Here is a 21,935-nt window from a genome sequence, read left to right as displayed (position 1 = left end):
ATAACAATAAACTTTTTGCCAACTTGACTTAAAGAATGCTTGAGTCTGTGAATTCATTCCAGATGACCCCGTCCTTACTCCAGTCTTTGAGGGATCTCAACCTCTCAGACCACAACAGGAGTACATTCCAAACAATACAGAGTAAAGTAGCTTTCCCTTTGGGAGTGAGATAAATCAGCTCAATGGAGAGAGTATCTTTGGTTTTACCCAAGGGGAACCTCCCCAAAGTCTCTAAAATAGCAAGCTAGATGTAAGGACATTGGAGAATGCCAGCTCCTCATATGTCTTCCCAGAGTTTTCCTTCAGCAACCTGAAGTGGGGTTGACTTTTTCCATCTTCTCTTTTAAAGTTGGAAACCAAGAGTGCCTGAAGTGACTCAATGTCATGAAAAGACTCTTTTGGAGAGTACCCAAAGGAAACATTGGCTGAGAACAGAGGCTCTGGCCTCTCACCAACTCAGCCCCACCCCTTATGCAGGACAGGGCCTTTATCTCCATAAATAAGAAAAGAGTCCCAAACAAATGGGCTTGGAGACTGGAGTTACAAATATAATTGCTTCATATTCAAATATAATTATCTGGTGTGTCTTCTTTGCTTTCAATGAAAATCTGTTGATTATCAACTATGTCTTAGAGTTTCTCTTTTGGGTACCACAGCAAACCTAAAAGTAATTCTCTTGTGTTTAGAGTGTAGGGAAGATCAATGAACTCATATTGGTCTTCAGTGAGCACATGAATCCCTGCATATATAAATGAGACTATTCTGCTCCCCTACTACCTGTGTATTGATAAAATATAAATTCACATATGTTATTCATCCATGGAAACTGTTTGAGTTTTTATTTTCTTCATTGAAATTAGGTGTCATTCATAACCATCTTTTCCTAATGCTGAACCTGGAAAACTCATCCCTTACTGATTTTAGTCCAAGGTTTCCTCTTTAAGAAGTGTCATTTTAGGGCCAGCTAGGTGGTGCAGTGGATAAAGCACTGGCCATGGAGTCAGGAGGACCTGAGTTCAAATCCAGCCTCAGACACATGATACTCACTAGCTACGTGACCCAGGGCAAGTCACTTAACCCTGATTGTCTCACCAAAAAAAAGAAAAATGTATCATTTTATTGTTATTTATTTCATGGAAGTGAAATGAGGGAGAAGGATAAGATTTCCAGTTGACCTCAGCTCTCTCATCCCTTTTGTTATGGTTTCATGTGTTCTAGGAACTCATTTAGGGTTAGATATTCTTTCTAATAAGGCATACTCAGATTTTTTCCCCCTATTTTCTACTTCTTAGTTTATTTCAATTTTTATTATTTTTTTCTAAGTGTTTGAACTGAGAGAATTTTTTAAAATTACAAGGCAGTTAGTAGTTTTTGATAAACTTTGTAAACTTTGCATAATTTAAAGTTAGTGAGGAACAGGACTTCTTTATCCTGGTGCAGAGGTTCAGCTTCCATTTCCAACTATGCCCTTTTCTTGTTTAATCATTAGTCTTTGAAGGGATGAGAATCTGCAAAACAGAGCTTTTCATATGACCATATGACCATGTGCCTCACATATCATATTGCACTTGCCTCCAGCCTTCCCCCATCCCTATAGCATCCATTGGCATTGAAAGTAACATTTGTCTAGGCTACAGCTCTCTCAATCTCCTGCTCAAATTTCACCAGTGGATCAACCTACTTTGGTAGCCTGAATCTATTCAGGTGGGACTGTTTGGAATGCAGAGCCTAATTATCCCCCAGGTAGGTTGGCCATGGAGTCTAGCAGGCAGTGGGAAGAATAAATATAGATATAATCTATAAAACCTCTTTCCTTTAAGAATTTCACCCTCTCCCTTGCAGCTTCCCTAGTGGGGAACTGGCTATAGTGGGAATTCATGACTATTGTTCCATATATATGTAACTTCCCATGTTAGCCAAATGAAAAGTGACAAAAGATGACCTCTATGTAGAGAATATAATTGGTTCTTTTGAGTATGAAAAATTATTTCCTAAAACAATTCCCAAGCCTTTGGAACTGCTGTGGAAAGAGGCTTCTTGTTGGTTCCAGTTTCCCCCGCAGTCATTTTCCAGTGCCTCTTTAGTCTGCTGGGTGAACTTTTCTTGCAACCTTCCCAGTTCCTTGGGGGTGAAAAGTTTGGCCATCCCTTGCTCTCTCATGGAAGAAATTACATTCCTAGGAGCAATAATGGTACAAATCTGGGGCTTTCTTATAATCAGTTCCACTATTTCCTTCTCACTCTTCTCAGTCTCCTGTGTGATACAAGAAAATCTTAATATCATATTAAATCATCTTTAATATCATATTAAACTTATTTCCACATTAGTCATGTTGTGAAAGAAGAATCAGAACAAAAGGGAAAAGCCACAAAAAAGAAAAAAACAAACAAAAAACAAGAAAATAGTATGCTTCGATCTGCATTCAAACTCCATAGTTCTTTCTCTGAATGTGGATAACATTTTCCTTCATGAGTCTTTTGGAATTGTCTTAAATCATCTACTGCATAGTTCTTAAAATCCAAGAGTTCTATTTCTCATTTCTGAGTGGGCTGGTCAATTTACTTTCAGAAGTCTTATGCTGACACTTCAACTTCTACAGAATTGTTATCAACAAAGCCTTCTCTAGCAATTAGCTTGAACTAACTGATCTGCATCAACTCTTCCAATAAGAGTTAGCACTTTTCCAGTGCTTTAAGGTTCACAAAGTGCTTTACAAATATCTCATTTTATCCTCATGACAACCCTGGGAGGTAGATGTAATTTCGATCCCATTTTACACATGAGAAAACTGAAGCAGACAGATGTTAAGTGACTTTCCTAAGGTCATATAACTAGTACATGTCTGAAGCTAGATTTGAAATCAAGTCTTTCTGATTCCAGGTCTTAGTTCTCCATATATCATCAGAAATCCTGCCTCAGGGTGTCATGGTGCAATATCTTGACCTCTAATCTCTCCATGCTATTTATTTGCATTGCCTTTCCCCCTTTTCAACAACAATTCCATCTTGTCTCATTCACTGACTATACCAAATGCAATGGGCTGGTTTGATTCAGGACAGAACTCTGTTAGTTCAGGTTTGGTGTTGTTTCAAAATGAAACACTCATAGGTGTCAGCAGTTAACAAAAGGAGGTTTACTTAGCTATCACTTAGAAAGGATATTACTTAAACAAGAATATTGAATCATGTAACTTGGGTTGATAGGCTCCCCTTGCCTCCATATGGAAACCTGTCAGGTCGACAAAGTTAGGGCTTGCCAACTTTCTGGGGACATCTGCCAAGTCTAAAGGGCCTTGACTCCATGAGTGGGTCTAATCAATGTTAGAGACATGGGAACCTTGGCAGATAGTGGTTTTATCATATGAAATGAGGGACCACAAGGTGCTGAAGCCTCAAGCATTCTTGGAGCAGCTAGGTGGTGCAGTGGTTACAGTGTGGGTCTGGAGTCAGGAAGACCTTACTTCAAAGCCAGCCTCACACACTTACTAATTTGCATGACTCTGGACAAATAATTTGCCATCTCTTTGCCTCAGTTTCCTCATCTGTAAAATGAGGATAATAATAGTGCCTATACATCCTAGAGCTGCTGTGAGAATCAAATTAGATAATACTTGTGAAGCACCTAACAAAATTCTTGGTACATAAGTGTTATATAAATGCAAGCATTTGTTGTTGTTGTTCTCTATCCTCAAACAGATCCTCTCAGTTTTCTACTCAGTTCTTCTATCAGTCTGTCTCATATCTAACAGAAAAACTGTTTCTTCACACATGTATGTTAGTAGATTTTCATGCATAAAGAGGTTTTTTTTTTGCACTTGTCAGTTACCAAACTGTTTACATGTGACAAGGGTAATAACATATCTCCCTCAGTTGATTTCTTTACATAAAAGTTAAATTTCTGCCTCTTTCAACAAAATGCTCAAAAGAAAAAGGACGATATTAGGATTCTATGATCCTATAACTTATACTTTTAGAGAATTTGTGTGCACACCTCAAACACTCTGCTTAATGTGAAATAAAAAGATGGTAATTTCACAAGGTATATCTGAAAAGGGATCTGGAATATCATGAAAATATTGTTCTTTCTTACTCTACTATCTTTCCTATTCCCTACCTTCACTTCATTATAAACAGTGTAGTGTGTCAAATACAGTTATCTTTTTGTGGTAATAAACATCTGTGATAAAGAGAAACTGAGGCGCAGAGTTCCAAGCATGATCAATTTATTAGCAAGGCTAGCAATTGCCTGTAAAAGGGATCCAAGACCACCTCAGCTGGTACAAGGATATTCATGCCAGAATACAGAGCATTCTTACAGTTTAAAAAGATGAATTAATCAAAATACATATTCATGAAATTAAAACATATTCATGATATTGATGCATATTCATAGGATTTACAGGAATAGAGAAGTGTAACAGGAATAGGGAAAAGGTCAATTTGTAATAGTGAGCTTCAGGATATGTTGGGAGAATGCCATTCATCAAACTGTACACACTCCTTCTATCTGATTGGTTATAGCATTACAAAAGTTGTGACAAGTGGCATAATTGACATTATGGAATTCTGTGTCATACAAGGGAGTTGGTTAGGACCAGCTGAAAAAAGGAATTGGAAAAATAATACAGTTCCTGAGGAATAAATAAGCCTTCTTGTTGATTGACTGAAGTATAGGTATTGATTAATGGAATATTTTACACAAGCAGATTATTGACAGCATCAGACAGAAACAGGGAGGTTCTAAAATAGGACAAACAAAAATAGGGGAACTCTAACTGGGGAACTATCTCTCATACTCACTCTCCTGTCTCCTATTTGCCTTCAGTGAGCACTTCTCTTAAATCACGTTCTTTCGTAGCATAGCAAAGCCTAGCTCACAAAGCAAGGGTTAATTGTGATATAAAATGGAGTTGGTTGATTAATTAATTTCACATTTTGAATCTATCTCTCTTCTCAACTTACACTGCCATCTTAGTTCAGGATGGTACTTCTTGTTTGATATGCTAGAATAACCTCATAATTGTTCTTCTTTCTTTCAATCTCAAATTTTTAATCCATTCCCCAAAAAGCTACAAAGTAATATTCCTGAAACATGCATTTGACCATGTCCTTCTTCTGCTCATTAGCTTCAGTGGCTCGTTATTGCTTTACCATAAAATGCAAACTACACAGCTTGGCATTTCAATAATATTAGCTCATATTATTAATAATGTTTTGGAAGTCCTTTATATAATACATTAACACTGCGAGGTATAGGTCCTATTATTGTTCCCATTTTATAGATAAGGAAACCAAGGTTGTCCAGGGTCTTCCTATAACCAAGTCTAGCCTGCCCTCCACTATACTATGCTGCCTCTCATTTAAGGTCCCTCAAAAACTAGCTCTAGCATACCTTCACAGAATTATTTCATTTTATTCCTTTTCACACATTCTTCATATGCCTTGTGCCTAACACAGTGCTTGTTACCTGATCACTTAAAAATGCTTGTAAAATTGAACTGGATCTGGAAACTGAAGCAGAAGGATTAACTGACTTTCCCCAAATTACATAAGTAGTAAACCAGCAGAGCCAAAATTGAGACTTGCTATTTTGACATCAAATCAAGTGCTTTTCCCCCTAAATCATACCCACATTTCAAGATTGGGTTAATGAGAGTAGGTCTATTTGGCTGGTACATAGAATGTGTATAAAGATGAAAATAAAATATTCCCTGACCCCAAGGAGTTCATATTCTATTGGAAAGAAGCAACATATAGATAGAAAATTAAATACAAGTACATACAAAGTAACTTTTGAGGGGAGTATTCAGGTCTAATATAAAGAATAGTTTGTTAAGTTAAATACAGGAGGCCACAATGGAGGGGTAGGGTAGATTTGGATATGGGAATATCCAAGAATATGGGAAGAATTATAGGTTTGACTAGATGACCAGATGACTCGATCTATGATCCTACGATTCTCTACCCAGGTTGTCTATCATCCCTAGAATGCACTCACTCTGTGCCTATGATCCTTAGATTCCTTCTAGGTTTATATCAAATAATACTTCCTATGAAGAGCCTTTCCAGACCCACCTAGATAGTGCTCTCTACCTCCACAAATTATATTGTATTTACTCAATCTGGGGAAATGTATACTCACAGTAGAATATAAACTTTTCAAGGGAAGGAACAGTTTTCCATTTTGTCTTTGTAACCCCACCCAGTACCAGTGCCTCCAAGTCATTTAATAAATTCTTGTGTAATTGGATTATATTCTAAACAGACTAGATCAGATGCCAAGTCAGCTTTACATATGAATCTGTGGTTGCATAATGTTTTAATCACTATGTGATTCTCTATTACACAGAATCTAGCCTGGTGAAAAATTAATCCTAATTGACAACCCTTTTTGATACATCCAATTAACAGCATCTTTAGATGTATCAGAAAACTGTCTTTACTCAATCATCATCCATGATCTAGGCCAATCCTGGGAAAGGAAGTTTCCTTCAAATCGAACACAAAGCATTGCCTTTTCTATTAGAATTCTGTTACATTCTCACCAGATCTGAATTTTATGTCCTACACAAACCAGGCTTAGCAACAAGAATTTTATTGGGAGCAGAAATAAACCACTATTGTTCCTTTTTAAATGGATAAATTTAGATCGTATAAACCAACAGGAAAAAGGACAGCTGCCCATCATGTCTCCAAAACAGAATCTCTAAGACTTTGGTTGGTGCCCTGAGGAAGGTTAAGTGTAAAAAGAAGCAAAGAAGGAGAACTATCTTTAATTCTTTACCAAGATCATTCTATACATTATTGCCACGCTTGGATTTAATGGGTAGAACTGACCACCTTAAACTCCAGAGCCCCAGGGACCACTGACCAAATTGGTTGTAATGTATCCTACTGAGGAAGGCGATCCTAGAAAAGGGGGTGGGCGGGGGAGCAGAACTGGTGAGGCCATATCCCTCAGGGTGCGTAGGAGTAGGGAAAATGAGAGATGAGTGAGAAGAGGCGGAGTTTACGGTGTAGAAATGAGCCACTCCAGAGAGGCAGAGCAGGTGCCAAAACAAGACGCAGGGAGTATGAGAAAAGGAGCTCTGGAGGCTGAAGTGGCGACCCAAGTCCCGAACCCTAGGCCTGGGGGCCGAGTCCAGCCCCATGATCGGCCTGGCTATGTCAGATCGTGGTTTATCATGGTCTCTAAGGCGTTAAGGTGAGTACTCGCTTCCTCCTCCCTGTCTACCACCTTCTCAGGTTACTGGGCAGGACTTGTTCCTGTATGCCCCAAGGCCTTTCATTCCCCTTCGTCCAACTTGTTATAGTTTCCGTCTGGGCTAGTGAAGTATTCTGGGGCTGGTGGGAGGGGCTGCTGGTTGGAATAGGTGCAAGGACCTGCGCTCAGCCTGTCAGAGCTGATCTTCCTTGAAGGGGAGAATCATGCAAACCAGAACGTGGGACCCATGATATTTTGACCTGGTGCCCAACAGTGAAGGCAAAGCAGAAATCAAACGAGTTAAGAACAATTAGGAGGGACAAATTTCTCACAGGCAAATTGTTGGATTGGGGCAAAAAAAAGAGTCCTCCAAGTTCTGTTCATACGACTGCATCCTTAACCTCAGAAAAATATCTGGGGCAGAGTTGCTACAAAGCCACCCCACTGCTCAATAACTTCAAGTGACTCTGTATCACTTCTAGGTTCAACTATACATCTGATTGGCATTAGACACATTATTAAACCCTTCACAACTTAGTTCCCAATTACATTTCCAGTTTTATTTTATGTTCACTTTATAGTCTGGCAAAATTGGCTGTATTGCTATTTCTCCTATGACGTCCTGACTCCCATTTCAGTTAACTTCTACCAACTGTTCCTTGTTCGGCCTTCTGCAACCAAAATAGATTAAGTCTAATCCCTTAAATACTTAAAAACAACAAAAGCCTCCTTTGAATCCCATGACCTACTCCTTCACTCCCTCAGTCACACTTAGATTGTCACACACTAGATATCACCCTTATCTGCCAACTGTTCTGTTACCATAATTAGAAACTCTGATAGTGTCCCATGGACCATAACCTCCTCTTATTCCACTTCTCCCTAAGCCACATCTATCCTAAACTTATTCTTTGCCCTCACTGAAATCTCCAATCTTTCTACCCTTGAGTATTTTCTCAGACCATTATTCTTGTTCTGGCTTTACTTTCTTTCCTCTTAGATCCCAACCCAATAGCTATTTCAGCTTCACACTGTCCTCTGCTCTCAAATCCCCCTTGTTCCCTTGTCCTATAAACTCTCATCTCTTCCCCAACTTCTCCCCAGATCACGCCCAACATCGGTGTGTCCTTCACTACTACTCACCAACTGTTGAACGTAGCTGAAGTATGTCTCACAACTATGCTGAGAGGGTATTTATCCAATCTCAATTGCTCCCCCTCCCTGTCCTTCCCCCCTTTTCTCTTCTCCCATCTTTACTTCTCTCTTAGCAAAAATGGGTTTAACTATCCTCTCTATGCAAATGATATATATCCAGGTCTAGTGTTTCCCCTGACCTTCAGTCCTGGATCATCAATTGCCAGTCATACATTTCAAACTGCATGTCCCTTAGATATATCAAACTCAACAGGTCCAAAATTGAAGTAATAATCCCCCCATAACACCCCACTTCCAAAACTTCCTTACTTTTATTGAAGGAGTCACTATTCTTTCAGTTTCCCAGGCTCATAACCTTTGAGATCAACTTCTCACTCTTTAGCATCTCATATATCTATTCAATTGACAAATCTTGCTGTTTCTACCTCCAAATCACTTGAAACTGACGCCTTATTTCTACTCAGATAGCTACTACCTTATGTCAAGCCTTCATCATCTCTCGTCTAGATTACTAAAATTGTAGTAAGCCTCTCTGAATTCTCTTTCTCACTCTAGTCTTATCCTACACACTACCTTGAATTCAGCTACTATATATATATATATTATATATATATTTGTATTTATTAACTTTATTAAATTTTATGTTTTTCAATTTGTCATAATTTCCTAGACCATCAAGATCTTTTTGGATCTTAGTTCTATCTCTGTGGTAGCTCTCTCTCCTAGTTTTGTTTTATCTGAAAATTTGATAAGAATGCCTTTTCCCAAGTCATTGTTAAAAATCTTAATCAGCACAGATCCTTGGGGCACTCTCCTTGGAGAGATGCCAAATTGACATTGAACCATTAAAGTTTGGAAGCCAGATATTCAACCAATACTGAATCCATTTAATTGAACTAGTATCTAGCCTATATCTCTTCACATTTTCTAAAAAAAATAGCATGAGAAACTTAATCAAATACTTTGCTAAAATCTAGATAAAGCATATCTACCATTCCTCTGATCTACTAGTTTAGTCACTTGTCAAAAAAAGGAAATGTGTGGTTTGGCTTATTCTTTTTTGATAAAAACCATGCTGAATCTCTGTTTATGTATCTATCTCTTTAAATAATGCATTCTGGAACTTTAATGGAATATTAATCAAGTTCCTTTGCCTTTCTCACAACTGAGACAGTTATTCTTCTCCAGCCCTCCTGCATGTTGTTTTTTTTTTTCCAACAAGATCTTTCAAAGATCATTGGCAGCACAATGTAGGTGTCCATTGACTGGCAAATGACTAAAGAAATTTCAGCTATATGAATGTAATGCCATTTTACTGTGCTATAAGAAATTATTATCAATAAATTGATATAGAATTTAGAATAAGCAGAGCCAAGAAAATAGTATACATAACAACTGAAAATGTAAGCAGAAAGAACAACACAAAAATCAAAAGTGAACTTTACAAAATTACAAAAAAACCATCATAGCCCCAAAGATATGAGAGGATACATGTACCTTTGCAGAGGCAAAAAGTCCAAGAGTATGGTACATTGCACATATTTTCAAATATATTGATCAGCTTTGCTCACACCCCCCTTTTGTCTTTAAAATATTGTTTGCTCTATGAGATGGCTTTCATGGAGTGGAATACTAGAAGAATTTTGGTGATATGTAAAAAAAAACAAATCAAAACCTCAATAAAAATTTATTTTCAAAAAGATTTCTTATAGTGGCTCAACAATTACAGGTCATTATTTCATCTGGGCCTGTTGATTTAAATTCCTTAAAGGTCATCTCCCTTATTGTCTCCCTACTTATCTTTGTATCTTTGGTATTTGTTATCTATTTTTGTTCTGTCCTTTCTTATACCTAAATCATTGTCCTTGGCAGAGAAATCAGAATTAAAATAAAAATTGAGCAGCAACACCTTTTCTCTGTCATCAGTTATCATCACTTATTTAATTCCCCTTTTTCACTCTAGCTAAAGTTACAAATTTGAAAAGAGTGCTAAATAAACTGTATCTGATATGAATAGATATATATCTACAAAATTGATATTATAACAGTAATGGATAAAATATTGTCAAAACTATAAAATGTATAAATTTACAAAACTATATCCATAGCTAAGGAAAGAGAAAATTTGAATAAACCAAACTCAGGAGAAATCAACCAGGCCACTAAAGAGGTATCATATAAAAAGATATTAGAATAAAGAGGGAATTTTATTGAAGTCAAATAAAAAATTAGTAATAATAATAATAATAATAACTTTCATTCACACATAATTTTAAGGTTTACAAAGCAAAAAAAGTCTTACTGTTAATCTACTTGGGTACTAGGCTTATTTATAGTTAACTTTTTCATCTTTCAATATTTTGACAGCCTCAGGCTTCTCATCTTAGGTAGTGTTTGGCTCTTGCTCCCTGGTGCAAGCTCCACTGGTACAAACTCCTTTTCTAGGGTTCTAAAATCCCTTCCCTTGGGCAGAGAAGCCCCATTTTCTTTTAGCCATATATTCCTTCTTCCACAATTATACCTGCTTTCAATCACATTCCTGGACAGGATCCACATTTTTCCCCCCTTTAATGAGGTTTGAGTCACTGAGAGGAACAGGTAGAAATAATAATAGCTCCACCCTGAAAAACAAGGCTAATAGCTTGTTTGTGTTGAACACACCCAATATATGAGATTGAGTGAGTTGGAGCTTTAGGCTGTTAAGCTCTCTGATATATTTTCAAAGTGCTTTACTTTGAAGGGGGTGTTGTGCCTTATTATTGCAGCTATAATTATGCTAATTTGGTTGTATTTTTTGTTTTGAGTCAAGTAAATATGCATTTATTAAACACCTACCATGTGCTAGGCACTGTGCTAAGTATAATAGTCTAATTGGGAAGGCTGCCAAGAACTATAAACAAATTATATATCCATATACACATACATACATATGTGCGTATCCCCTTTATATACATATATGTATATATACAGAATAAATTAGTGATAATAGAAGGAAGGTACTACAAATAAAGGGAATTGGGCAAGGCTTCTTTTATTTTATTTTTATTTTTTTATGTTTTTAAATTCTTTCATTTTTTAATTAATTTATTTTGAATTATCAACATTCACTTCCATAAGCTTTTGAGTTTTAAATTTTCTTCCCCTCCCCACCTCCCTCCCCAAGATGGTGCCTGATATAGGCTATACATATACATTCCTATTAAGCATATTTTCACATTAGTGATGTTGTTAGTAAGAATTAGAACCAATAGGAAGCACCACCAGAAAGAGGAAACAAATCTCAACTGAAGAAAAAAAATAGCAAATAGTATGCTTCGATCTGCATTCAAACTCCACAGTTCTTTCTTCTTTGTGGACAGCATTTTCTATCATGAGGCCTTTGGAGATGTCTTAGATCCTTGTATTGCTTAGAAGAGTTAAGTCTATTAATATTAGTCATTGCACAACGTGGCTGTTATTGTGTACAGTGTTCTCCTGGTTCTGCTTATTTCACTCAGCATCAGACCATACAAGTCTTTCCAGATTTTTCTAAAGTCAGCCTGTTCATCATTTTTAAAAAAAAAAACTTTTTAAAAATTTTTAACGTGTGTTTTTAAAACTTTGGGTTCCAAATTTTCTCCCTTCCTCCCTCCCCACCCACCCTCATTGAAAAGGCAAGTATCTCAATACAAGTTACAGATATGTAGCCATGTAAAACATTTCCATAGTAGTCATGTTGTGAGAAACTAAGTATATTTCCCTTCATCCTATCCTACCCTACCCTCCATTTATTCTATTCTCTCTTTTGACCCTATCCCTCCTCAGAAGTGTTTGCTTCTGATTATCCCCTCCCCCACTCTGCCCTCCCCTCTATCAAGCCCCTGCTCTCTTGTCCCCTTCCCCCCTTATTTTCCTGTAGGGTAAGATAGATTTCCACATCCCATTGTGTATGTTATTCCCTCCTTAAGCCAAATCCTATGAGAATAAGATTCACTCATTCCCTCTCACCTTCCCCCATTTCCCCTCCACTGTAAAAGCCTTTTCTTGTCTGTTTCATGTGAGATAATTTACCCCATTCTACTTCTCCCTTTCTTCTTCTTCCAGTATAATCCTCTCTCACCCCTTAATTTTATTTTCTAGATATCACCCCTTCATCTTCAACTCACCCTGTGCCCTATATCTATCTATCTATCTATCTATCTATCTATCTATCTATCTATCTATCTATCTATCTATCTGTACATACATATAATTTTTCCCTACCACTACCTTAATACTGACAAAGGACTCATGAGTTACAAATATCATCTTGCTCTGCAGACATGTAAACAGTTCAACCTTAATAAGTCTCTTATGATTTCTCTTTCCTGTTTACCTCTTCCATATTTCACTTGAGTCTTGTATTTGGAAGTCAAATTTTATATTCAGCTCTGGTCTTTTCCTCAGGAATGCTTGAAAGTCCCCTATTTCATTGAATGACCATTTTTTTTACCCTGAAAGATTATACTCAGTTTTTCTGGGTAGATGATTCTTGGTTGTAATCCTATCTCCTTTGCCCTCCAGAATATCATACTCCATGCCCTCTGGTCCCTTAATGTAGTAGCTGCTAAATCTTGTGTTATCCTCATTGTGTTTCCACAATACTTGAATTGTTTCTTTCTGGCTGCTTGCAATATTTTCCCCTTGACCTGGAAATTCTGGAATTTGGCTACAATATTCCTAGGAGTTTTCCTTTGGGGATCTCTTTCAGGAGGAGATCGGTGGATTCTTTCCATTTCTATTTTGCCTTCTGGTTCTAAAATATCAGGGCAGTTTTCCTTGATAACTTCTTGAAATATGATGTCTAGGCTCTTTTTTTGATCATGGCTTTCAGACAGTCAAATAATTTTTAAATTCTCTCTCCTGGATCTATTTTCCAGGTCAGTTGTTTTTCCAATGAGATATTTCACATTCTCTTCTATTTTTTCATTCTTTTGGATTAGTTTTACAGTGCCTTGATTTCTCAAATAGTCACTAGCTTCCAATTGCTCCATTCAAATTTTTAAGGAAGTATTTTCTTCAGCTTTTGGACTTCCTTTTCCATTTGACCAATTTTGCTTTTTAGGGCATTCTTCTCCTCACTGGCTTTTTGGACCTCTTTTGCCATTTGGGTTAGGCTATTTTTTAAGGTGTTATTTTCTTCAGTATTTTTTTGGGTCTCCTTTAGCATCACTCTCAGTTTTTCTTCTACTTCTCTTACTTGCTTCTCAAAATCTTTTTTTGAGCTCTTCCATGGCCTGGGACCAGTTCATATTTTTCTTGGAGGCTTTGAATGTAGGAGCTTTGGCTTTGTTGTCTTCTTCTGGTTGTATGTTTTGATCTTCTTTGTCATCAAAGTAAGATAATATAGTCTGACTCTTTTTGTGCTGCTTGCTCATGATCTCAACCAATTACTTGAGTTATAAACTCTTTGTTAAGGAAGGAGTCTGTCTCCAGTGTGGAGAATGTACTGTCCCAAGTTTCAGGGGTTTTGTGCAGCTGTTTTTAGAGATACTTCTAGGACTTGTAAATTTTCAGTTCTTCCAAGGTGGTATGATCAAGGGTGAGGTATTTACTCCTTTCCTGTCCTGTGCTCTGGCCTATGAGTGACCACAAGCACTCTTTTCTTTCTTGGAACTGTGAGGAAGATTTCCTCTCCACAGCCATTATAAGCTTTACCACACCAGAGCTCCTCCTCGCCCCAGGACTGCCACCCAGAACTGTGACCCAGATCCAAGCATAGGCAAAGCAAGAGAATCCTGCACTAGCAGAGAGATCCCTGCAATCCCCCTCTGATCAGCCACTGAATTCCCCTTCAGTCTGTGGGCCAGAAGCTCAGGAGGCAGCCACCGCCCTGGGGCTGAGCTCGGGGCTAGAGTTGAGACCACAGTGCTTCTCTCTCACTGAAGAAACAGACTTTTCCCACTGACCTTCTAAGTTGTCTTTGGCATTCATGGGTTGAAAAGTCTGGAAACTGCCACAGCTGCCCGTGAGTCAGTCCTCTGAGGTCTGTTCCAGGTTTGCTGAGGCCTGCATGCCCACTCTGAACTGTGCTCCTCTCCCAGCTCAATGCAATATACCTTTTCAATCAACCATCTTGGGCTGGAAATTTGTTTCACTTTGTCTTTTTGTGGGTTATGCTGCTTTAGAATTTGTTTAGAGCCATTTTTTATAGGTATTTGGAGGGGTTTGGGGGAGAGCTCAAGCAAGTCACCACTTTTACTCAGCCATCTTGGCTCCGCCCTCCCCCCACCCCCCAAGGCTTCTTTTAGAATGTGAGAATTTACCTGAAACTAGGAAGAAGTCAGGGAAGCCAGGAGATGGAGATAAAGGTAGAGAATTCCAGGCATGGGAGGCAGCCAGTGAAAAATGAATAATAATAAGATGGACTGTCTTGTTAAACAACAGCAAGATGGCCAGTGTAACTGAATTGCAGAATACTTGGAAGGTGCTAAAGTGTGAGAAAACTGAAACATTAGGAAAGTACCAGGCTGTGAAGGGCTTTAAAAGCCAAATGGAGGATTTTATACAGTGTCCCAAAAACCACACTGACTTAGGATATGCTTATTTCATCCTGGATATAATAGGGACCTGCTGGAGTTTATTGAATAGGAGAATGACATATACAGACCTGTGATTTAGGAAAATAAATTTGATAGTTGAGTGGAGTGGGAAGAAACTTGGAGGAGGAAGACCAACCATAAAGATATCGCAATAGTCCAGATGTGAGGTGATGAGGGCTTGCACCAAAATAGTAGCAGTGTCAGAAGAAAGAAGGGAGTAAGTATAAGACATATTACAGAGTTTGAATTGACAGGGCTTATCAACTGATTGGATATAGTGGGTGACAGATATGAAGGAGTCAATGATAACAACTAGTTTGTGAGCCTGGGTAACTGGGAAAATGGTGACACCCAAAAAAAGTAATAAGAAAATTATAAGGGAGAATTGAGGTAGCAAGAACAAGAATAAATTCAGTTTGGGATGTTGAATTTAAGGTGTCTATGAGACATCCAATTTAAAATGATCGGTAGACAGCTGGAGATGTGAAATCAGAGGTTAGAAGAAAGGTTAGAGATCCCAAAATCCTCATAGAAATGATCATTGAATCCATGGGAATGGATGAGACTGCTAAGTGATATATTATAGAGGGAAAAGAGAAGAGAGTCAAGAATAGAGCCTTAGGGAATTCTCAGGTTTAGTGAGCCTGACCTGGATATACATCCAGTAAATCTTAGGAGTGGTCAGACAGGTAGGAGAAGAGTCAGGAGAGAATAATGTCCCAAAAATCTAGAGAAAAGAATATTAAGAGAGTGATTGACAGTATCAAAGAGTGCAGAGAGGTCAAGAAAGATAAGGACTGAGAAAAGACCATTCACTTTGGCAGTTAAAGAAATAATTAGTAACTTAGGAGAGAACCATTTCCATTGAATGATGAGGTCTAAAGGTGGATTGTAGAGTTAAGATAAGAATGAGTAGAGGAGGCATTAATTGTAAATAGCTTTTTTAAAGAGTTTAGACATGAAGCAGGAGATAAAATATGATGATAAGTACCAGGTATGGATGGATCAAGTGGGGTTTTTTTGAGGATGGGGGAAATATGAGTATCTTTAATAGGTAGTAGGGAAACATACAGTAGACAAAGAGAGACTGAAGATTATTGAGAGATTAGGGATGATGGAGAGGGCAAACTATTGGGAGAAGATGGGATAGAATGGTATGCTTTGCAGATGTGTAGGGGTTTACATTGGCAAGGAGAAGCACTGTCTCTTCATGTGAGATGGGTCAAAGGCATCTGAGTGATGTGAGATGAGGAGGAAGGGGAAAAAAGGAGCTCTGAGCAAGTGGCTGAAGTATTTTCCATAAAAATGTGAAACAAGGTTCTTCGCTGAGAGTTGGAAGGAAAGAGATCCATGAGAGTTTTGAGGAGGCATAAAAAGATTTGAAAAAGTTGTTGTGGTGAGTAGGATAGTCAATTCAGGAAGTATGAAATGATTGACTTATCAAAGTAAGGGCCCATTTGAGAGTATATAAAATTTTGTAGTAGTCTCAGTCAGCACAGTTTCATGATTTCCCCCCCTCAGCTTCTTTCAGAAGCACATGAGTAGAAAAAAAAGAGCAATGGATGATTAGAGTAATACAAGTCTGTGACTTGACACTGCAAAATTGGCAAAAGGATAAATGGACAAAGGACTAGAATGAAAAGGACAATGCAGAATTGACCTGGCTCCCCAGGGATCATGATGGGGAAGGGAGGAGTGTGTTGTGATTGTTGGGGGTAATTGCCTGGGAAAGAACTGAGGGGTGAAGGGCATTGTGATGAGGACAAAGAACAGAGCTAGTGGTTGTAAGGCAGAGGGAGATGTGAAATGACAACAGATCATGATCAGATAAGGAAATTTCAGATTGCACAAACAAGGAAGTTGAACATTTTTGTGTGATGACAAGATCAAGGATATAAACATCTGTGTATAGCTGAGGTTATGGTGGAGGAGTAGGGTATGGGGAATATGTAATTTGGGAGGTTATTTTGTTGAGGGAGTGTCAATGTGTATATTTAAATCCTCTCTTATGAAGGCAGAAGTAGGGGAGGAGAGAAATACTGTGAGCCAGGAACTAAAAACTCCTTGACAAAAAGAGTTCAAGTTGGTAGATTACAGCTACCAGAATCTTAATTGAATGGAAAATATATGAATTGAATGAACCTTGAAGAAAGAGTAGTTACTGAGTGATGGTGGTAGAAGTAGAGCCTGGAAGTGGCAATGGGGAGTAAGGAGTAATCCAACACTTCTACCTTTAGCAGTTATTCGGAGATGAGTGAAAATGCAAACAGGACTGGAAAGGGTAGCCTGGGAAGTTCTGTCACTGGGAGAGAGCAAAGTTTCAGTGAGGGTAAGAAGAAGGAGCAAAAGAGGAAAAAATTCAGATGAAAGTCAGTTGTTTCTTAGGGAACAGGCATTCCAAAGAACATGGTGAAAGAGTTGGGTAGCTTTACAGTGGTACATTCTAGGGACTCATGTTGAGTTAAGATACGTGTTGAGTTGAGAGGGATGGAAAAGTACAAGGGAGGTCAATGACAGATGTTTTGAACAATGATTTTAAAAAATACATTTTTATTTATTTTGTTAAATATTTTCAAATTATATATTTTTTCAAACATTAATTTAAAAAATTTTTGAACTTCAAATTCTCTCCCTTCCTCCTTCCCCTCCCACATTCCATGAGAAGGCAAACATGCTGCAAAAGAAAACACATAAATGAAAAAAAAAAACAGAAAAAATAAAGCGACAAAAAATATGCTTCAATCTTCACCCAGAGGTCATCAGTTTTCTCTCTGGAAGTGATTAACCTTTTTTATCATGATTCCTTTGGAATTGGCTTGGATCATTGCCTTGATCAGAGTAGTTAAGTCTTATGCAGTTGATCATTGTTACAATATTGCTGTTACTGTGTATGGTATTCTAGTTCTGCTCACTTCATTCTACATCACTTCATATAAGTCTTCCCAGGTTTTTCTGCAATCATACTGTTCATCTTTTAGCACAATAATATTTCATCATAATAATATACTGCAACTTGTTTAGTTATTCCCCATTTGATTGTTATCTCCTCAATTTCCAACTCTGCCACCACAAAAAGAGTTGCTATAAATACTTTTGTACAAATAGGTCCTTTTCCCCTTTCTTTGATCTTATTGGGATACAGACCTAGCAGTGGTATTGTTGGGTCAAAGGATATGCACAGTTTTACAGTCCTTTGGGCATAGTTTCATTTTGTTCTCTGGAATGGTTGGAGCAGTTCTCTACTACACCAACAATGCATTAGTGTCCCTATTTTTGCCACATCCCTTCCAGCATTTGTTATTTTCTTTTTCTGTCATGTCAGTCAATTTGATAGGTATGAGGAGGTACCTCAGTTGTTTTAATATGAATTTCTGCATTCAATAGTGATTAAGAGTATTTTTTCATGTGACTGTTGATAGTTTTGTCTTCTTCTGAAAACTGCCAGTTTATATTCTTTGGCCATTTATCAATTGGGGAATGGCTTGTATTTTTATAAGTTTGACTCAGTTCTCTATAAATTTGAGAAATGAGGCCTTTATCTGGGAAACTTATTATAAATTCACCCCTCTGGCCCCCCCCCTCAGTTTCTTGCTTTCCTTATCATTTAGTCACATTAATTTTGTTCATGAAAAACCTTTTTAATTTCATGTAATCAAAATTCTTGTGATCGTTCCATCTCTTGTTTAATCATAAATTCTTCCCTTCTCCATAGAGTTGACAGGTACAATTTTCCATACTCTCCTAATTTGCTTAAAAGGGCGATCCCTTTATGTCTAAATCATGTACCCATTTTGACATTATCTTGGTACAAGGGATGAAATGTTGGTATATATGGTTTCAGCCAAACTGCTTTCCAGTTTTCCCAGTAATTTTTGTCAAATAGTGAGTTCTTACCCCCAAAGCTAGGATCTTTGGATATCCAATCTTAGATTACTGTGGTCACATTACTACTATATATTATGTATTTAATCCATTCCACTGATCTAATATCCTATTTCTTAAACAGTAGCAGATTGTTTTCATGATTACAATTTTATGACATAAATTGAAATTGGGTACTGCTAGGTTGCATCTCTTCACATTTTTTTCTTTGATTCCCTTGATATTCTTGACTTTGTGTTCTTCCAGATGAATTTCATTACTTTTTCTAGCTCTGTAAAATAATTCTTTGATAGTTTGATTGACATAGCACTGAGTAAATAAATTAATTTAGGTAGAATTGTTATTTTTATTATAGTGGTTCAGCCTATTTGTGAGCAATAATATTTATCCAATTGTTTAGATCTGTCTTTATTTGCATGAAAAGTATTTTATAATTGTGTTCATATAGTCCCTTGGTTTGTCTTGGCAGGTAGACTCCCAAGCATTTTATAATGTCTGCAGTTATTTTAAATGGAATATCTCTTTCTGATGTATTTTGTTGGCAATTTATAGAAATGTTGATGATTTATGTGGGTTTATTTAAATCCTGCAACTTTGCTAAAGTTGTTTCAACTAGTTTTTTTTTAGGTAATTCTCTAGGATTCTCTAAGTATACCATGACATCATCTACAAAGAGTGATGGTTTTGATTCCTTATTGCATATTTTTATTCCTTCAGTTTCTTTGTGTTGTCTTATTGCTATAGTTAGCATTTCTAGTACAACATTCAATAATTGTGCTGATAATGGATATCCTTCCCTTACTTGTGATCTTACTGGGAAGGTTTTAAGTTTATCTCCATTACAGATAATGCTTGCTCTTGGTTTTAGATAGATGCTACTTATCATTTTAAGAAAAGCCTCATTCATTCCTATCCCTTCTAATATTTTTAATCAGAATTGGTGTCGCATTTTGTCAAAAACATTTTCTGCATCTATGGGTATAATCACATGATTTTTGTTGTTTGTTGTTATGGTCAATTATGTTGATAAGTTTTCCTAATACTGAACTAGCCCTGCATTCTTGGTTCAGATCCCACCTAGTCCTAATCTTTGTGATATACTGCTATAATACACTTGTTAGTATTTTATTCAAAAATTTTAAATTCATTAGGGAAATTGGTCTATAGTTTTCTCTTTTTGTTCTCCCTGGTTTATATATTAAAGCTATATTGGTGTCATAAAAGGAATTTGGTGGGCTTCCTTCTTTGCCTTTTTTCAAATATTTTATATAGTATTGAAATTAATTTTCCCCAATATATTTGGTAGAATTCACTTGTAAATTCATCCAGTCCTGGGATTTTTTTCTTAGAGAATTCATTTATAGCTTGTTAGTTTTTTTCTAAGATGAGGTTATTTAAATATTCTCTTTCTTCTGTAATCTGGGAAATTTGTATTTTTGTAAATACTCATTTATTTCATGTAGATTAAGTTTTAATGGCATTTAATTAGGCAAATAACTCCTAATAATGACTTTAATTTCATTTTTATTGGTGAAGTATTCACCCATTTAATTTGTAACAGAAGTCATTTGTTTTTCTTCTTTCTTTTTTTAATCAAAATAATTAAGTTTTTCTATTTTATTGCTGCCCCCCATAAAATCAGCTCTTTGCTTCATATATTCATTTTTTACTTTCAGTTTTAATGATCTTTCTTTTGATTTTCAAGATTTCCATTTTGATGTTTAATTGGGGAATTTTAATTTGTTCTTCTAGTTTTTTTTGTTTTATGTCCATTTTATTGATCTGCTCTTTCTCTCTTTTATTGATATAATTGTTTAGAGATACAGATTTTTTTGGTATTACTGCTTTGTCTACATGTCACAAATTTTGGTGTGTTATCTCATTGTTAGCAGGCCCTTAAATGAAAATATTAATTTGTTATTTGATTCATTCATTCTTTAGGATTAGATCATTTGGTTTCCAATTAATTTTTAATCTATGCTTCCATGGCAATTTTTGAATGTAATTTTTATTGCATTGTGGTTGAAAATGATGCATTAAACATTTATGCTTTTGCACATCTGTTTGTGAGGTTTTTATGCTCTAATACGTGGTCAATTTTTGTGAAGGTGCTAGGTACTACTTAGAAAAAATGTATACTCTCTTTTCCTTTCAGTTTTCTCTGGAGGTATGTTACCTTTAATTTATTTTTTTAAGATTCTATTCCTCTCTTTAACTCTTTCTTATCTATTTTATAGTTAGATTTATCAAGCTCTGAGAAGGGAAATTTGAAGTCTCCCAGTAGTATAGTTTTACTGTAAATTTCTTCTTGTAATTCATGTAACTTTTTCTTTAAGAATTTAGATGCTATGCCATTTGTTGCATGTGTGTATGTATTGTATTGATATTTCTTCATTAGATACATAATTTCTTTCCTTATCTCCTTTCATTAGGTCTATTTTTTGCTTTAGCTTTGTCTAAGATCATGATTTCAACCCCTGTCTTTTTTTTTTTTTTTACTTCAGTGGAAGCGCAATAAATTCTGCTGCAGGTCCTTATTTTAACTCTGTGTCTTTCTGTATCAAGTATGTTTCTTATAAACAAAATATTGGATTCTAGTTTCTAACTCATTCTGCTGTACACTTCCATTTAATGAATGAATTAATTCCATTCACATTCACAGTTATTATTACTAACTGTGCATTTCCCTCCATCTTATTTTATTCTGTGTATCCTTTTTTCTCTCCTTTTATCCAGTCCCTCCTCTAAAGTCTATGTTGCTTCTGACAACTGCCTTCCTTTATCCATTCTCCATTTTGTCATCCCTCCTCTCTCTTATCCCCTTCCCCTCCTACTTCCCTGTTGGGTAAGATAGATTTCTATACCCAATTGAGTGTGTATGCATTTTCTCTCTTTGAACCAATTTAGATGAGAGTGAGGTTCAAGCATTGCCTCCCCCACTTTCCCCTCCACTGTAAAAACTCTTCCATGTGCATCTCTTTTATGTGAGATGATTTTCCCCATTCTTCCTCTCCCTTCCCCCTCTCCAGGGCATCTATCTTTCTTGTCCATCCATTATTTTTTACATCATCCTGACATAATCAACTCACTCCCATTCCCCCTGTCTATGCAGAATCCTTCTAATTGCCCCAATAA

General features: G+C 36.8%; 1 protein-coding gene across 3 annotated transcripts in view; it reads left to right on the top strand.

Moving 5' to 3' along the window:
• Nucleotides 1-7,035: 7,035 nt before the first annotated feature.
• Nucleotides 7,036-21,935, top strand: part of ABHD12B (abhydrolase domain containing 12B) — a 46,413-nt gene continuing 31,513 nt past the window's right edge. For all 3 annotated transcript variants that reach the window (XM_027849073.1, XM_027849071.1, XM_027849072.1), the window contains exon 1: nt 7,036-7,203. In XM_027849073.1, the coding sequence (XP_027704874.1) occupies nt 7,073-7,203 (131 nt within the window). In that variant the 5' untranslated portion in view covers nt 7,036-7,072. The remainder of the gene's footprint in view (nt 7,204-21,935) is intronic.

The sequence above is a fragment of the Vombatus ursinus genome, unplaced genomic scaffold (genome assembly GCF_900497805.2).
Source record: "Vombatus ursinus unplaced genomic scaffold, bare-nosed wombat genome assembly UNPS02007284.1, whole genome shotgun sequence".
NCBI lineage: Eukaryota > Metazoa > Chordata > Mammalia > Diprotodontia > Vombatidae > Vombatus > Vombatus ursinus.
This window is presented reverse-complemented; position numbering and strand designations above follow the sequence as displayed.